The 19,611-nt window shown below is 33.8% G+C and overlaps 2 protein-coding genes and 1 non-coding gene across 3 annotated transcripts; 1 reads left to right on the top strand and 2 right to left on the bottom strand.

The window, feature by feature from the left end:
- Positions 1–4,654: 4,654 nt before the first annotated feature.
- Positions 4,655–9,299, bottom strand: LOC105176528 (phosphatidylinositol 4-phosphate 5-kinase 1). The gene is made up of 8 exons (XM_088877683.1): positions 7,642–9,299; positions 7,371–7,535; positions 7,028–7,193; positions 6,747–6,857; positions 6,463–6,656; positions 6,246–6,376; positions 6,067–6,160; positions 4,655–5,432 (listed from the first exon to the last, which is right to left on the bottom strand). Exons 1-8 carry the CDS (start codon positions 8,850–8,852, stop codon positions 5,123–5,125), a joined length of 2,382 nt encoding a protein of 793 aa, XP_088733809.1. The 5' UTR covers positions 8,853–9,299; the 3' UTR covers positions 4,655–5,122.
- Positions 9,300–16,049: 6,750 nt separating this feature from the next.
- On the top strand, positions 16,050–16,130 carry TRNAL-AAG (transfer RNA leucine (anticodon AAG)). Its single transcript has one exon. It is a non-coding gene; the product is annotated as a tRNA-Leu (tRNA).
- Positions 16,131–16,881: 751 nt separating this feature from the next.
- On the bottom strand, positions 16,882–18,984 carry LOC105176537 (ubiquitin-related modifier 1 homolog 1). Its single transcript, XM_011099367.3, has 4 exons — positions 18,833–18,984; positions 18,071–18,146; positions 17,896–17,978; positions 16,882–17,206 (listed from the first exon to the last, which is right to left on the bottom strand). Exons 1-4 carry the CDS (start codon positions 18,853–18,855, stop codon positions 17,089–17,091), a joined length of 300 nt encoding a protein of 99 aa, XP_011097669.1. The 5' UTR covers positions 18,856–18,984; the 3' UTR covers positions 16,882–17,088.
- Positions 18,985–19,611: the final 627 nt, after the last annotated feature.

The following is a 19,611-nucleotide window of genomic DNA, read 5'->3' on the forward strand; positions in this document are numbered from 1 at the left end:
TACGATAAATAAACTTTAGTGTATATGAAATTTATAAATCAAATAATTTATTATATAGTACGTGAAATAGACATTAGTGATGATGAGAAAGCAGATCCATATTATCATATAGTTCGTTGCATCTACGTATTCAGTTTCATTCCGGCTAAAATAAAGAAGAAAAAGTTAGCACATTTATTTTATTTTTTTTAATTATCATTTAAATTAAAAGCTCAACTTTAATAATTAATGCAGATATATATGTACCAATCTTCACATAGTGTTGTTAATTAGCCAAATTATTTTGTCGTGCTACGAAACAAACTTATGAAATTAGAGCTGAAAATGAGGCTGCATTCGCACTTTACAACTCATTATTCATTAACACATTGTTAAGGCTGAGTTTGAGATCATGATTCGAGTTTCCACTGATCATGTATTTATTTATTCATATTATGTGAGTTTATTATAATTTATTTTATTATTTTTATTATATTAGCTCAATTTATTAAAATATTGATGTAATTATTTTATTATTATTTTTAAAAAATAAAAATAAAAATTTATTAACATGTGCAAACTATCATCGACATGTTTGTTGTTTTATTACCGAAATTACTTGTATCACAGAAAATCTCAAATTGAAAATTCCATTATTTTCCAAGTCCATGGCTGCCCTTTTAAATTAATATCTAATTATGCAACAACATAATCATATCATAACTTATTATAACAAAAAAATAAATTAAACAATGGAATAATTACACTCTCTTCCTCTGAGATTTGGTATAATTACATATAAATCTCATTTGGTTTGGAAAAGTACATTTTACACTTCTGAAATTTATTTTCGTCTAACCAAAAAGTCGGGAAAAAAAATCTATATTTATTCTCGATTGACTTACTATTCATTTATTGCAAGTCAAATAAATTATTGGTATATGAGGAGGTATATCGCCACCGTTATAAAGGTATTTTAGACGAAAAAAAATTGTTTGACCTGCAATAAGTCAATAATAAATCAATCGAGGGTAAATACTAATTTCAATTCAGTTTTTCTTTCAATACATAGAAGCAAATTTAATGAATTTATGACTAACGCAATGACTTATTTGTTAGACAAAAGCAAACATCAAAAGTGTTAAATGTAATTTCCCAAGCTATAGAAAATTTGCGTGTAATTACACTAAACGTCAAACGAGTCGAGCGTAATTATCCCATTAAAAAAATAGTGTAAATTAATATAATTAGCTTGCAAAGTAAGCTAACAAAGAATATGTTGCTCTTCAACTTATCCATTAACTTAAAAAATTTAAAATTCCAATATGAATTTCAAGAATCTGGACAACAGCACAGCAATCGATACTAACACCAATTAGATAATTCAAATGTATATCAAAATGATTAATGAATATATATATGAGGGCAGATGGTGGTAGATTTTAATGATTTAAGGAAAAGTGAGCAGTTGGATAAAAAACTTAACAAAAGGGTGTAATTTTGAGTGGTCCAAAATGTATTCCCAGAGACAGATATGAATGAGTGCAGCTGCTCTCTCTTGCAAATCAAATCAAGATCTTTCGTACACTTGTTGTAATAATCTTTGTTAAATTTAGGGGTTTTTTTTTGTGCTTTTTAGGCATCATGAATTGTAATTACCTGTTATGTTATGAGGGTAACTGACCAACTCCACTGCGCCTGCTTTTTTCTTCATATGGGTAGATAGATCATAGATGATGCAGTGTTAACCAAAAGTATTGAAAAATAAAAGGACCATGTTGTAATAAATGTTTACAGCTCTCCTTATCTTTATTTGATGGAGCAAGACATAGATTACATTTTTATTTGTCAGGTTTTTCTTTTTCAATCAACAATTACTTTCATTGTGTATATAATATAGGTTTTTGCATCAGTTTCTATTTGACTGTAATTAATAATAGTTATTATTTAGGGTTAAATATATTTTGCATCTCTCAAATATGCATTTTGTCCCATTTACGCTCATAAAATATGAAAGGTAATAAAGACACACCTGACGAGATAATTTGGCATTGATAGGACAAAAATGCAGTTCTCACTTATCCCTCTACATATATATATGTGTTCAATGTAATATTTTATTGATAATTTATTTTTTAAAATAAAATTCAATATATATAATAGCACAAGCAAAATTTATGTAAATAATAAAATAATTATAAATTTATGGAGTTTATATAGATTTTATACTCAGTATAAAAAAATATAAATTTTGGTTAGTGTTTATTTTAAATAAAAAATTTGTAATAATTCAGATTATATTTAGGAGAATGATTGTAGTAGAGATATTTTAGGGTATAAATAATAAGGGCATTTCCCTTATAAAAAAATTAGTGTATATAATGAGGGACTACTTTATTATGTTTTATAATTTATGAATGTTTATAGATTCAATTATGTATTACGATTTGAGTCCATATTGAATAGAATTAAATAAGGATAAATTTTGTTGTAGTGTATGTTATGGTGCAAGATTTGAGAATGGCGAATGTTTAATGCCATAGCAGGTGTTTTGAGCCTAAAATCCGGCGTATAGGCATAGCTGTTGAGTCCAGCAGCCTAAGAATTGCTTCAATTAATACACAACCTGTCCTGTATTTATGAGGGATCCCTCTTCAGATTTGTTTATTAATTAATGTTCTAAGAATAATTTGCTGAGCTAATAATACCCTATTTATGATCACCTATTTACTAAAAAAAAATAATTACTAATATTTCCGACTTATGAAAATAGTGATTGACTACGGACATGCACGGTATTAATTAAATTATGTAGTTTACCAGTATGTGAAAGAAGAAATACTTTTTTTTTTTTTTTCTAAATATATAATAATAAGTAATAATTTAAATAAAGTATATAATTGGATTGAGTGCATGGCACGTTGGTGGGAGTGGGTAAAATGCGTATAATTTATAGATGCAACTATTGTTTATTTAAGTAGCTAGTTTTGGAGATTTGTTTAATTAAATGGGTGATTAGGCGGTTAATGCAGAGTGGTTTGAGCACTAATACGTAGTTAAATTTGAAGGTAATAGCCATGGCTCTAACATAGCTACTTGTATAATTTAATGCAATTTTTTGATGGGTACTCAACATCTTAATTAACAAAATATATACATCCCTATATAAACACTAAATGAAAATTAAGTTTTGTAGCTACAATTAAACCCCACCACCTTCTTTCTCACACACTACACTGTGTATATGGTGATGGTGTTTATGTAAGTTTGTATTTAGATCAAGTATCATTAATTATGCATAATATCATATCACTATTTCTGCACTCATCTATAACTAAATTGGGGAACCCCATTCTCCACTCATATCTTTGATTAATCTTCTTATTTTTAAATGATTCATATTTAGTTTTATAAAAAATAAATAAAAAGTCAAAACAAGAACATAGCTTTCTGAAAATATATTGCAATCCCAAGAAGTGGGCACCATATTAATATCACATGGGCACAGTTACGTCCACCACTTGACCTCCCATATCATATTCTCAACAAATTTGAAATGATTGGTACCTATATTTTGATTTAACTGAAAAAATAAAAAAATAGTATTTATATAGTTTTTGGTATGACGTATGGATGTGAAAGCTGGCAAAAGATTATGGTAACAACGAAGCAAATGAATAATGTGAGCGTACCCAAATATTCTGTCAAACCCCAATATTCAAACCATTTGTGATAATATTGTAAACTATTGATTTGATGAGAATGACAATGGTTTTTTTTGTTGATTAGGGAAATGTGAGATAATGAATATCAAAGAATCAAGCCTTGGGGCATTCAATTATCAAATCTCTTGTTAAGATTCGTTTGTTGTACGAATATCTACATTTGCCAAGAATGGGTTCTAAATATATTAATAGGGTGATTTAATGATTAAAAGTAATAGTTTTTGATTGTTTAATTTTCATATATTCAATTATGAATTGAGGTTAATTTGTGATTATTGTGGTGGAGTAGCTTTAATTCAGATGCAAACAACAAAAATTAGAGATGGGGATTTTGACAAGTGAGAAGAAAATTGGTTAGGATATATTAGAGAGATTGTGAGGTAAGTGAAGATGAAAAGAAAGGAGGAAGGAGGAGGTGGTCAAAAAGAGGAGAGAGATGGGCCCTACCTCCCCCACATTCAAGACTTTGACCTCCCCAAACAGATCATAGTGCTTCATCAAATGACCAGATTGTCCCCATATATGAAGAAAATCTTGCTATTTTGAATGAATGGGGGTAAGCTGACTGATGAGATTTTCTTGAAAACAAGGAAAAATACTAGTGCTAGTACTATTCTGAGTTAAAAATGGGGGTGCTGTACAGTAAAAAGAGAAAGGAAGGAGGGGGAGTTGGGTAAATAAAGTAGGCAAGAAGAAGAAATACCACACCTCACCTTTTCTCTTTCTCTCCTTTTTATGTTTTCATACAACTCTCTTCTCAGGCCCCCCTCCCCCCTCTTCTTTCAGCAAATGTCCCTCTCTCTCTCTCTCATGTTCTCTCTCTCTCTCATGTGGGGAGAGAGAGAGAGCGAGTGTGAGTGTGACACCATTTTTGTACCTTATATTAAAGAGAAACACAGAAAAGAGGGAGGGAGGGGTGGGTGGGTGAGGACTTCCATAGCAAACAAATCTCACCAAAAAGAGTATGATAATTTCATAATCTATCCAACCTTTTTCTTTTTCCTGTAATCTGTACACTTCCATTATTCAAATCACCCATACCCCATATATTTTGAATCTTTTCTTGGGGAAACACACAACACTTCCTGCTTCCCCTCTTCCCCATACCTATCTTTCAAATCTTCACACCTCATGCTACTTAGCTTACACAAAAAATTTTACTTCAAAAATAAACAAAGAACCAATTTCTCCTTCCAATGTACAAAACCAAACTTCCACCGATGGCTGATCCCCAAAAATTTAGCCGTGCCCCAAATTCACCCTCTGCCGATCCCAACTTTGGCTGCCAATGGCTAGCCAGCGACCAAGGAAGATGGTATCTCTATCTACATCGCTTGCTCTCGTAGCCGTAGCCGTAGCCGGGGATTCAAGATTCAACTAAGAATCCTGTGATTTCCCTTTCTCGTCTCTCTTTGGACTCACCTATCTTCTCTAAATATTCTCCCAACAAAATCTCGAAATCTTTTCGAATATAGCTTCGGATCCACTGCTGATATTGAAGTAGGGTCGACTTGCAAGGACTTGTATGCGTGTTCAAGCTTCTTGCTGATATCGTAGTCTTGTAAAATGTCTATGATCCCAAAGTAGAGGACTACTTCATAGGTCTCACCGCTTCGGAAAGGTGTCAAATTCCTAAATCCACCAGGAGTGTACCGATCGAAATCACTCCTTCGAGCTACCCGCTCTGCCCGGGCTGGCATGTTCGCCCCAAGCCTGATCAATGGTTTCCTGATAATAGAAACTAAAGATTCAGAACTGAACCACTACCTACAAACATATTGATGAATACAAATAAATAGATTCTTAATCTTCCAATACCACAAAATTTATCAATCCTCACACATCATGCTTGATCATTTCACTAATCAGTTTCCGCCCATATTTCCATAATTCCATTATACTAATCCTCAACCACCAATTAGGATGGAACAGATCATCAATACTTGTTACATACGGTTTGGATGATACAAAAAAGAATAGGAAATACAGGCTTGCTCTTATCCAGAGTAGCAATTATCAGACCATGCTTAAAAGAAACCCCACAAACAACCGTATTTTAATAGAACTGCCTATACAATATTGCCACTCCATCAAAGGCCCTCAACTACCATGCTCAAATTCAGTGCAACAAAAAAATAATTGATCTCAAGCATAGCCAAATCACTCATAATTCAGTTTTCCAATTATTTATCAGAAAAAAATCAGTTTGGGTTTACCAATGAAAAATGTGTCGGATTTTAAACACCCGAGTCAACATAACAAATTTCACATTACAAAATGATTCCAATACATAATTTTATGTGCAAAAAATTTTTAGAAGGACAGCTCAAACAGAGAATATAATTTGGTTCAAACTACATACCTGCCAGCTAAAACCCGATCCATGTCTTGTAGTTCTGCTTCAAGGAATCGACAGCCACGCATGAATTTTTCATTTTGGTAAGAATCACTCTTTCCTGTGGAGCAAAGAATTTGGTATAAGCGATCTTCATGTCCGAGCAACTAATCTATCAATCAAGAAAGTGTTTAAAATTAAATTACCTGTACGCAACAGAAAGGGTGACAATCCAATTCTGTCCCCGGTACTATCATCACGAAAATGCACGCCAACTAAAAGACTATAATCCATTATCCGTTCTGCCTCCAGGAATTCGCAATCACGATCAATTTGTCTGGAAAGATGATCAGCAGATCAGGAAAATGCCAACATTATAAAATAGAGTAATCCATAGGAAAAGAAGAGATGCACCAAACTAACTTGATAAGTTCTTGATACCAATTGGTCTGCAGCCGGAATACGTAGTTGAGGTCTAGGTCCTTGAGAGTTGTGGTTTCATCAATCTCTCCCTCAGGCTTATCAGTTGTTCGGCCATGGGATGATCCTTTCAGATCAAACCTTCTATGGATTCGATACTCCGAGCAGAACAAATTTCCCATTACAATGAACCGGGTCTAATTTATGACAATGTGGTTTAAGTTAGTTATATGCAGAGATTCAGAACATAACAGGCAAACAAAAAAATTTGATGAACCAGCACATACCTTGACTCCACCAACTGGTTTGACACAATGGACTCCATAGAACTTTGTCACAAGAGAATTCTCATAACGGCAGACATGCTGATAGTAACTAGGAAGCATCTTAAGAAGCACCTGAAGAAACAAATAACCAAACTTCAATTTTGCAACTGAAACCACCCCCTTGAAATAGAAATTTCGAAGAGCTACAGGTAAACAAGTTTTGCTGTCAATCTAGTATCATTACTAATCTAGATAACATTCTTTTCCCTAATTTTAACAAGTAAAAGAGGCGGCCAACCAACCTTGACTTCTGATTTCTTTACAGTTTTGATCATAAACCTATCATCCTGTGTCAAGTAAAAGAAACTTCCGCTCTTCCCAGGAGATGAAAGTTCTCTTAAAGCGTCATTCCCACAAATAGCTAACATATAATCCGCAGGATCTACTTGAAATAGCTCCCTCAAATGTCTGACAACCCAATAAAGAAATTCACAATTTTAGAATCCATATAAAGCACAAGTTGAACTTTCAATAACCAATAGGATATTGATAAACTAAAAATCAAAATAATATAAAGCAGAATGTACGAAGAAGAAATGCATTCTACTACATATTAAACAGGCCAAATTCAAGAAATTTGATTACCTAAATACCACAGGACAATAATCCTTCCACCGGAACTCCATAGACTGATGGGGGGGTGTGATTTTCGATCCTTCAGGAGGAAACCTAGTCCAGAACTTCTCCTTAGGATCAAAATCACTCAGCTTAAGATCTCGCAAAATCGAAGCATGCTTCCCCACGGAATACCTGAAGAAAAATTTAGGCCAGTTGAATAAAAGCTTTAGAAAATCGGAAACACAAGAACACCCAATCATCAAATTCATTTCCATAAACACAAGTTCATTCTTAATACCTTATACCCAACTGGAGATTGAGCATCAGATCATAACTTTTATGCCCTTTCGATATTGTCTGTCCCGGCTTCTTCACTTCCCCGCCACTAAAACAACAGGGGTTCCTCCTAAACTGTTTAATCCCATCTCGATTCAACGGAAACCCATCTCTGTACAACATTGAGGCCTCCACATTATCAATAATATCACAAGTAATATCTCCGGCTTCCCCATCCGATTCCCAGATGCAAATTCTAGGAAAAGGCCTCTCCGTCATCCCTCCATCCACGGAGGACCTCTTCTTCCCTCCGACCATAACATTCACAGTCTCCTCCCCCACCACCATCAACGGCGTGGATAACTTACTGAAATACCCCTTTAAACCTTCGTCATTCCCAATCCCGTTCCCGTACTTGGCCTTGTGGGCAGGATAAAAAGTACCGTTCAAGATCTGTGTCCTATTGCTGTTCTTACACGAATCATTCGACCAGCACCCGATATAGCAACTCCCATCAGGCCAAGTAAAAACTCCGTGGCCTTCTGGAACCCCATTCTCCCAATTACCGTCATACCTGTTCCCATTGTTCCAAACTAAAACCCCCCGCCCATGAATCATCCCATTCTTCCACTCCCCAATATACTCGTTCCCATTCCTCCACAGGTACCTCCCTTGCCCATCTTGCAAGTTCCTCTTCCAATGACCTTCGTAATAATCCCCATTACTGTAATGCTTAACCCCGTAACCGTGCTTCCGATCCCCCGACCAGGACCCTCTATACATATCCCCATCGGACCCGATAAACGTGCCCGTACCCTCCATCCGACCAGACTTGAACTCGCCTTCAAACGTCGCCCCCGACGGCCAAGAAAATTTCCCCTTGCCGCTCGCTTTTCCTTTCTTCCACTCCCCTTCGTACATGCACCCGTCTTTCCACAAGTACTTGCCTAACCCGTGGGGTGTGTTGTTGGAGAACGTTCCGATATACAGATCCCCGTTGGGTAGGTGCTTCTCGAGAACATTAGCTGAGTTGGTCTCAGAAATCGAAGTGGGTGTTACCCGACGGCAGGTGGCTTGGGATTTGCTTCGAGGGATGATAATTACTGATCTCGGCGTCGTAGCTGTGGTGGAGTTATCACTTAATTTCTCCTTCTCTCTATCTAAATTCTCATCTTTCGATTTTTTCTTGTCATTTTCGGCTGGCTCCGTGGACAACAGCTGTGGCTCAGGCATTTTTACGTGTTTATTATCTCAAAGATAACAACAGCAGGGTTTATGAGTATCTGGGCTAGCAAAGAAGTTTGCTGGGTATTGCTGGACTGAACAACTACGGCCGGCAAAAACGATGAACAGCTGAGGACTCCAACTCCAGTAGCATTTCTCGGGCCCACTTGCTACAACGTTTACAGAAGAAGAAAACAAAGGAGGAGATTGATTTGAGTGGGTTGTGAAGGGGGAGAATAGTTGGGAATCCTGGCAAACAGAAGAGTAGAGGGAAGGTTTCTAGAGAGAGAAAGAAAGAAAAAGATGAAATGAAATGAATAAACAAAAAAAATGAAAAAGAAAAGGCAAAGGGGAGAAAGAAAAAGAGAGAGAGAGGAGAGGAGAGCAGGTAATAAATCAGACGGCGTAGCATTTGCAATGTTGCATTGTTTGGGGTGTCCTTGGGAAAAACGCGGTGCTCAAATTGCTTGCTTAATTACAACCCTATACGTACACACCCAACCGAACCGTCTATAAGCAGCATTGATACTATGTACAGACATGTGGGGGATGAAATTACGAATATACCCTGGGAGCTGCCAAAACAGGGGAATATCTCTCTGATTTCATGGTGACGTGACGGCATTGCCTACGCCTATCTATATATTTTATGGTGTCAAAACAAAAACACCACCACCACCTCCTCATTACTCATTCCTGCTCTGTTACTGCTACTGTTACTGTTACTACTACCCTCCTCCTCAACGCCTCAAATACCTACACTACTCTTATCATCTCATCTAACCCATCACTTTTTCCCTATTTCATTATTTATTTCTTAATATTTTAGATCCATTATTTCTTTTATTCTATATTCAAAAATTTATTACAATCTTAATATAATTGTCATTTTGGTAAGTAAAAATAAATAAGATTGGTGAAGTATCCAAAGTTGGGCGATTGTTCCACAGGTTTGTACTAAAATCACTTTACGTCTCCTTCATTATTATTATTAATTGCATAATCCGAGTCCTTTTAGTTTCGGTTAATTATATGATTATTATTTAATATTTGTTTCTGATTAAGAATGATGTAATTAAAGTTAAATGGTAATGGTTGGTGACCCATAATATTATTATTATTATTATTATTTATAAAAATGATGAAATAGAATCCCGATGATGTATATATATATATATATATTATAGTGTCATCTGTAATTGAGATTTTGTCAACTTTGAAATTATAAAATAACACTTTGTTGTTTCTTGTTACTGTCCTAAAATGCTGCCAATTCATTACATGTTCAAATATTTCTTGGAATTCTCAATTTCTTTTTTCTTTTTTTAATTCACCAGCTGTTATATTATAATGCTGTGTTTCTGTCATACTTTATATTTCATATTGTTGAATTTTTAATTAGTTATACACATAAAAAACGGTCTGTACTATGAACAAATTTTTTAAAACATGTTTGGTAAAATTGAAGCCACGTCACTATAAAATTATAAATTTGAATTTTACTTTTGTGTAATTGTCACTCAGTGACCCGATAATTATTATCTAATTTTATACAAATAATCACACCCTTCTCTCCAGAGATTTAGTGTAATTACATTTGTACTCTCTGTAGTTACTTATTTATTACATGTCAAATAATTTTTTTATGACTAAATTACCCTTATAACGATAAAAATATATCTTGTCACATGAATTAATATGTGAATATGTATTAAGAGTAATTTTGTCATAATTTTTTTTTTACTTGCAACAAATGAAATAATAAGTCAATCGATGGCAAATATAATTTTTTATCTAATTCTTTTTGTTAATTTCATCATATTCGATAAAATTTTAACTAATGAATAAATTTATTTATTAGACGAAACAAACTTTAAAAATTAAAAATATTAAATATAATTTTTTAAACTACAATAAATATATATATAATTAGATTAGATATGGATGTGTAGTAATAATAAATGGAAATGCAAACAATAATTTGATGTTCCTTTTAATCTAAGCATCGGAAAGGGTGGTGCATCATCAATTGCAAAAGGCACACACACATAGAAACCAACCTCCTAGGTGGCCTAGGTGGACCAACTGTGGGCCCATTACATTATCTCTAGTGGGTTCTCAATTGGATTTCTCATTCCCACATCTAATCACCATTACAACATGAATAATGTTAATTGTGTTTTAATCCCATGTGGTTGTGGGTGTCACCCTAATAGCTGCACTGCCCATACGAGTTTTGCCCGTCATCTTTTACCCTCCCACTAATAATACGTCTATTTAACTAATGCATTAATATGATTAAAATTAAAATATAAAATTACATCAATTTAATAAATAGTTAATAACAAATAAATTACTATAACACACACAAAGTGAAATAAATATTCGCACATCTTGTGGGACTTAAAAAACACGTGATAACTTGTTAATGAAAGAACCTCAATCTTAATATTAACACTAAGCTGAGACATCATCGATATCTCTATTATTTATTAAGCATCAAGGCTTAGAATAACTATTTCAGTTCATAAGGTTTCCATTCCTTTTTTTTTTTTTTTTTAACTGATCAAAATACCATTTTGAATTATGAATTATAATTTATATATTTTTTAAATTTTTATAAAAATTTTAATGGATTGTAATATCCTATATACTGTTTGTTTTACCCATTTTTAATCTTCTTCTCTACGTGTTTTCTTCAAATATTAATCAAAAATAATAGATTCGTACTAATAAAGTAGTAATGTCCAATATTTCACCGTCGAGGGACTGTATAATTATTTTTAATTTAAAAAATATTTAAAAAATGAAATAAGCTAAAAAATTATAATTTCAATCACTAGTCTATTTTCTTTTTTTAATTATTAGTTATGATAAATGGTAGGGGGCAGGGAATTGGGGAATAAATTCGACCAGCCTAGCTATCAACCACTTTAAAATTAAGACCAATGAATAATCATTTCATTTCCTCACTATAAAATATTTTATTTAAATTATAATTTAACTACTCTCCTATTTTATTATAAAATTGAACATATTCTTGATCCTACATAACTACCAATTTTCTCTTCATTTGACTGAAAATTAAAGAGAAAAATACAATTTAGTCTCTGTGGTATGAAAAATATGCAAAAAATTTCTGAAAAGAATAAAATAGTAAATCATCCTTGTATTTTGGAAAATGAAGCAAATCGCTCCCCATCTAAACCATTGATAAGGAGTAATTTGCTTTATTTTTTAAAATACATGAGGATAATTTGCTAATTTTTTTACGAGGGGTATTTTGCTTTATTTTTTGAAATACGGGAGGGTATTTTGTTAATTCTATTTTTATAGGGGAGTATTTGCTCATTTTACGTATCATACGGAATAAATTGCATTTAACCTCAAAAATAAATCTAGAAATCCCCAACAAAACCAAGTGACCAGCTAGCCCATAATAAGCATAAGATAAAAGAGTATTAGCATATGAGTGGTGCTATGTATGAATTAAATTAATTAATTAATTGAAAATTATATTTTACAAAATATTTAATTATACGAAAAGTGAATCGAAATAAATCACTATGTTTGTTTTCATTTTCAATTTATCTCCGAGATGAGTTAAAATATACTCAATGTTTGCCATCATTCAAAAACACCTTATGTGGATTTTAACTGTTTTAACATAAATATATATATATACATAAATATATATAAAAAAAGACATGATTTGACAATGAATAGTAATTTTTATTTCCTAAAACACAATATTAAACATACAAAATTTATTTTAGATTATCTCTAAAATAAATGTAAACATACATACTATCTCTAACGCACACTTATTTATCTTTATTTTTCCCTTCCTATTTCCACAAAATACTAAAAAACGAATCCAAACACTGTAAATGATTTTTAGTCCAGAGTAGAAGTGGCAGAAGAAAATAAAGGCAAGTCGTGAATAGAAGGGAGGCATGAGTCCTAGCATAGAGTTGTCGATTTCGGGGTGGTGGTGGATCATAAATTGGGAGCCAACCCCCCTTACTCTTCATAAATTCCAAATGACCCCTCTCCACCCCACTTTTTTATTATTTGGGTCACCCCCTTTTTTAATGGCCATAATGCCCAACCATCACTCCTAACATATTGAAAATACATCCACCATAATTTTATTACAATATTTAGTACATAAATCATCAATATTTTTAAATTAATCAATAAATTCAAAAGCAAATAAAAAAATAATACACTATTATTAGTAATAGAACATTAAATTAGATAAGCAGAATTCAAATTTATAATCTTTTAATTGTGATACCTCAATCTTACCCGTCAGATAAAGAATTACTGGTCCTAAAATTATATGCTTTCAACTGCCCATCTTCCTATTTATTATTATTTAATTTCGTTATTAATTACTTTTTTTTTTCTTTTTAAAAAATAAAATTGGTGGGTAGGATTCATTATTATTCACTTTTATTTGATTTGGTATTGACTTTTATTTATAAGCAGGAGTTAAGTGCATGTGGGTTAATTTTCTATTTTCTATTTTTCTAGAAGACTTATAAATGAGAAGGTACCTAATTAATCATATTCTATGCAATGACGGACCCAAGGGGCCTCCCCCCATTTTTTTTTTAATTTTTAAATAATTATACCTAAATTTTATTTTTGTTATAGTTATTTACACATAGATCCAAAAAATTGTAGAAACCACCCATGTTTTCAGAAAAATTATATATACATGCAACAAAAAAATATTAACATTATTTACACAAATCATCCCCCATTTTTTGAAAAATTATACATACATTCTCTAAAAACATCAACATCATTACACAAATTATTGTATTTTTTTGGGTGCGAGAGAGTGGTTTATGTAATTATACAAAAAATAATAATAATAATTTGTCATAGATTATGAGATGAAAATGTAATGATTTCTTATTTTAATTACCCCAAATCCAATTGATGGGTATCTAGTAAAATATGCTAGGAAATGCCAAAAACACCCTTCATTAAGGGTATTACCATCTTTTTCACTACAGATCCGCGCTTCCTCTGTCGGACGGGTCGGAAAGGATCCGACCCGGATCCAACTCCGCCTTTGAAGACCCGGTTAACAGCAGTCGTTCGATCACGTGGCCCAGTCAACAGTATCCAGCTGTGTTCTATAAATAGACCCAGACGCCATAATTAGAGGTAACTGTTACACGTTCTTTGAGATCGAACTTTGTGATCGCAAACTTTTCTCTCGATCAACCTAACTTGAGCGGTCGAAGGTCGTTGTCGTAGATGTGCCCGACAAACTCATTGTTCTTGTTTTATTCTCAATGACCCAATACTTGGTCTTGGAGGAGTTAGCAATCTGTGACGAAATTGCACATGGAAATCGCTGAATTCGTGCAAAAGATCACGTATGTACCAAGTTGAACAGACGCTTAACCTCACCGAGGACGAAACAAAGAAAGACAAAAGAAGGAAGAAGCGAAACTGTGTGGAGAGAGAACTACCCGCTTTTCTGGACTAGATATGTATCTATGAGGATGTTTGTCCAAATGGTATGGTTTGGTGAAATACTAAAACAAATATGATTATATATAAAGGTTTTAGCTGAAAATTAATCAAACATAATTAAAAAATTTGAATTTTTGAAGTAGGAGTAAGAGCTGATTAGCGATATTAGTTGTTTGTGTTTGCGTAGCATAGTAGAAAGAGTAGGTTGAAGCAAACAATTCAAATTAACAAGTTAGGGTTAAAGATGAGGCCATGATGCACCCCTATAAATTTACTATAAACTATTCTTATTCATAACTATAAAAGCTTGACACCCATTATTAAACATATCATTAGAATCAAATAATCCAATCTCAAAACCCATCACATCATATAACAATCCTAATTAGTCCCAAGACCATACATCCGAAACTAATATGATTACATTATATATATCAAATGAACAGAGACAGAAGTAGTGGGTAGTGGGAAATGGGGCAAGAAGGTGGTAAAATGAGGCAGAGTGCATGTGAGGTTGGGTCAAGAGGGTAGTCGGGGGGGGGGCACCACACATGAAAATGATTGTTGTAATGTATGTTTCTGGAATTCCTGTGATCACAAAATGTTTGTGGATGTTAATATGACTTACATATATAATGCATCATGTTACTTATTAGTATATCTTGTCCCATCCATCCCCATATCAACAATTCCTATCACCATGCATCTTTCCAATTGCATGCTCTATATATATACACTATACCCTTCATATATATATTCTTCTTTTTGAGGGTGGGAGTGGGAGTGGGGGTGGGGGTGATTGGATAGTGATAGTTGGGGGGGATTATTATCTTCTTCAATATATATTTAATTATATTGGCCAACAAATGAATTATTTGTCTCACATGCATCATATATATTGCTTGGTGGGATTTCAATTTCTTTGTTTTTTTTCTTCATATATAATAGTTATCCTTGAATTAATTGTTCATAGAGTTTGGCCCAATCAATTAAAGGGCTAATAGTTTTATTTATTCATTTCTAGAAATTTCGTAAATTAATAATTTTAGTGTTAGCTTTCCGTTGCACACGTACATTAATATGTGTATATATATTATATTTCACTGCTAACAGGACATAATTTAAACGTATGATCCAAATAAATATTTGTTATTAAATCAACATTGAGCCATCGCATTCCCATAAAAAAAAAAAAAAGTGATAAAATCAGATAGAATTTGAACTTAGAAATGGAGGAAAACGAGTAAAAGCGGGTAGCTACTGGTAATTGTATGAAGAAAGAGGATTGGAAGCTAAGGCGTTGGGGAAAGGGGCGTGATTGACGGCTGAGACAAGATCATCAGTCAGTATGATCAAATCATGCATGCATGAGACTGCATACTCATCATATTGATAATAATAATAACACATGTTGACACACTTGTCAAAACCTATCTTATATATATGTACTGGATCGCAACAGATGTCAAATCTGATGAAATGGCATGCATGCATCCATACGTCCATCAACTATATCTTATATAAATAAGAGTAAAGAAAGATGGCAGAAACCCCAAAGAATATGCATTGTATTTGCATGTATATGTATGTATCACATGACATCACTCATCTTTCATTGTAGGATCTTCATTCTTTGTAACATGTCAGTCAGATATCAGAATAAGAACTCTTCTCTGTTTTGTTTTCATGCTCTTGCCCAGTCAACCAGTTGAGATGGCCGAGTTGGTCTAAGGCGCCAGATTAAGGTTCTGGTCCGAAAGGGCGTGGGTTCGAATCCCACTCTCAACACTGGGTAACAGTTTGTCTTTTTTATTTGCTCGGTCTTGAAGATGTATAATACCCTGTTCTTACGTCCAAACAGAAAATTGTGCAGATGATGAGACGACCCTTAATGACTCACTGTCATCTTCTCCAAAGACGTAGTATTAGTTCTAACATTCTCCAAAATTGAATTTAAGACCTCTTTATCATTTCTTTAATAACTTCATGAACCAATACAAAGTACACACGAGTCCTATAGTCCCCACCTTCTGTGAAATTCTAAACACCCAAGAATGTTAGAACGGCAACTAATCTCCATCTCAATGTACATAATCACTTAAACCCTCTTTGTAAGATTTGTGAAATCCTCAATTTTGTCGACATTTGCGGGTACAGTACAAGGGCAGCACGCCACGCTGTGGGCCGCATTTTTGCATGAACAATTGTGTAACTCAACATCATATCTAAGCTGAAGAAAGTTTTGTCACGCAACTCAATTTTCTGGCCTTCCACATCATACAACGATACAAGAATTTATGGACGGCATGCCGTTCCCAAAAGGACATGTTCCCACAATCTGTTGCATAATCGTCTCGAAAGAATTCTTGGAAACTTCCACACCATTTACCCTGTCACGAGTTAGGCAATGTTGCTTTCCTAGCTTAGAATCAACAATTCTTATCCCGAAACAAGAAAGGAGCCAAACCAAAGATCAATTGCGTCCGTGTGTGCGTGTGTGTGTGTGTGCACATGTTGTTGAGTCTTCACGTAAAGGACCTAAGAAAAATAGGAGTCCAGCTCTTCCCACTTGATTACTGTAGTAATAAGAGTGTCGTATAAACATCAAAGTATAGACCAATTTAAGGATTACGCCTAGCATCAAGAGTTTACACAGTGCAATTTATTTCTTGAAGAAGGTGGATTGATGGGGTTTGAAATATCTGTATCACCTCCGGCTAAAGTTAACATGGTGTGTAAATAGATTTTATCCACCGTGCAGAGTTGAGATGAAAACTACAGCATCCTTCTCCTCCAGCACTGTCTCAAGCTGCCCACTTAGTTCCCAATCACAGTCGTTTACTAGGACCAGAACTCCAGGTCTCCTGCATGCAGGACGACAAAATACCAAAGTGTTAGCACTTCATCTATTCTTCAAGTGCATGACTTGAGCACTCAAACTCGTATAAATCAACATAACTGGGTGAGAGAAGAACAACAGTTTCCCATCGTAATCAGTTAAATCCACTACCTAATATAGATCAGCACCATAAAGAAACCTTTCCTGAAACTTGTAGTTTTTTCACATTCTCTTGTGCTAATGGATAACAAAAAACATGCGGGGAAGTATAACAGTGGACAATGTTGAATGACTACCGGAAGCGAATTAAAGATAGTGGTTGCTATAGGAATAATATCAATAATATCAGTTTCATGCAAAAGAAGATATAATCGTGTATATTTCACATAATCTCTAGGACAACATTACACCAGAACAAGATATCATCGGAAGGCCACTGAAGAGTACATCAGTAAATTATATATTTTCCACAGCCAAATTGGGGAAGGTGAAAACATATTTTGATTAGTTTACCTAATTATAATAATTTTTTATGCTGGAAGGCCACTAAATCCATCCAGCAATATTTGTTCAAGGGTTAGTAGCAGGTGCGCAGAATTACCTTGCCAGAATGGCAAACATTCATAGGAGTATCACAAAGCATTTTGATGTTAAAATATGAAATATTATAATGTGTGCAAAATGCAGTCAAAATACACTAATTAAATTACTTACACAGTATCTCCTTTCATAAACATTTCAGGTCTTTCTTTGATCAAGTTGGTGCGGACCCATGAGAGCAAGTGTTTCATGGTTAACTGTTGAAAACCAAACAAAACATACCAACTTCACTTTAGTGTACAGAAAAAAAAGGCTTCCAAGAAGGAACAGCCGCACGAAAGGGATTAACCTTCTTTCCTTCAGCTTGTGGTTCAACATTGACATTGTGGATTTTCACGGAATCACACAGAAGTTCCAGGCCACCACTGGCATTCAAACAGGAAAAAAAATCTCAGAATTGCAGTATAACAGAAAATGAAGTCCGAAAAGACAACAAATACGAACTTGAAGCAAAAAACTTTCTGAGCCATCATCAAGTGAGAGATAGTGCATGTTTTCTTAGCTTCAGAAAGAGCATTAAACAACAACATGATTGGTTCACATTCTTGGGTGTAGTTGCTTCATTCTGTAACAGTAAGTGTATTGTTACTTTAATCAACTCATTATGCACTAAAAATTTCAAAACAGTAGCGATTTGAGTCATTGCCCCAACATGTCATCCAACCATACGACTGTGTTGCAAATTAAAGACTACAGAAATGTAGGAAGAGCATAAAAATCTAGGACTAAAGCTTGCTCCTTTGCTGCTGCTCATAACGTAGAAAAGCTTTGATCGCCCCTTAAAGCTATCAAAATAACATTTTACACCAAAAAAACAAATTAAAAGGAAAGGAAAAGCACACGGTTCACTGCCGCCATCGTAAGATTCACTGGGGTTACAGATAGCACGTAATTGTCATACACCTTAACTCAAAAAGCAACACGAAAAATGTCAATTTCGTAGAGTACAGTTAACATACTAGTTGTTGGGATTTTCCGCAATTAGGATTATGTTTTCGGCATTGAACAATCAAACGTCGAAATTGAAATCCAAAGAAGAAAACAAAATTACCCGAATTCGAGAGTGAGCTGCATAGCTTGCTTAGGCGAGCACCGGAGAGATTTCGCCAGAGAGCTAAACGTCGTCGTTCTCAACTAAAATAGCTGTGTTCTCTTAGGGGCAGCGTCGTAGCAAAGCCTAAATCGGTGCACGAATTCAGTATTGGGGCCAGATATCTGGATCCTTATCCAACACCACCAGGGAATTGAGCCCATTTTCAATCAGCAATATAGGCCCAAAATCTTTATACAGAAACAACTTCAGCCCAAACTAGAAATAAGATCCAAATCCAACCCAATCAATGATCACCTTTACGTGTATCTTAATTTGATTTTGAAAATACTCAAAATCACATGATCAAGCCCAACATAAATTGAGATTGTAATTTTAAATTTGAGTTAATATATTTACATCCCTCTGAAAATACAACATTATACTTTTTATTAAGTTTTTGAATGAAAAATACTGATCTCAATCAAAAAAACTTACATAAACTTTCAGCTTTACCTAATCGTATTTTTATAATGATAAGGCAGTAAATATAACATATGTAAAGTTCGAATGATGGAATTGTAATAAAATATTATTTTTCAAAAAGTAGCTTTTGAATTACAAATCATATTATCAATGACTCAATAATTTACAGAGCATGTTGACGTACATTTAAAAACTTGTATAATTATTTTATTGAGATCAATATTTTCCATCCAAATCTTAATACAAATAAATAAGCTCTCAAAGGACATGCAAGTGTAACTCTAATTTTCATTTTTTTTTAAAAGAAAACAGAT

Source organism: Sesamum indicum, linkage group LG2 (assembly GCF_026168435.1).
Source record: "Sesamum indicum cultivar Baizhima isolate 11 linkage group LG2, ASM2616843v1, whole genome shotgun sequence".
Taxonomy (NCBI): Eukaryota; Viridiplantae; Streptophyta; class Magnoliopsida; order Lamiales; family Pedaliaceae; genus Sesamum; species Sesamum indicum.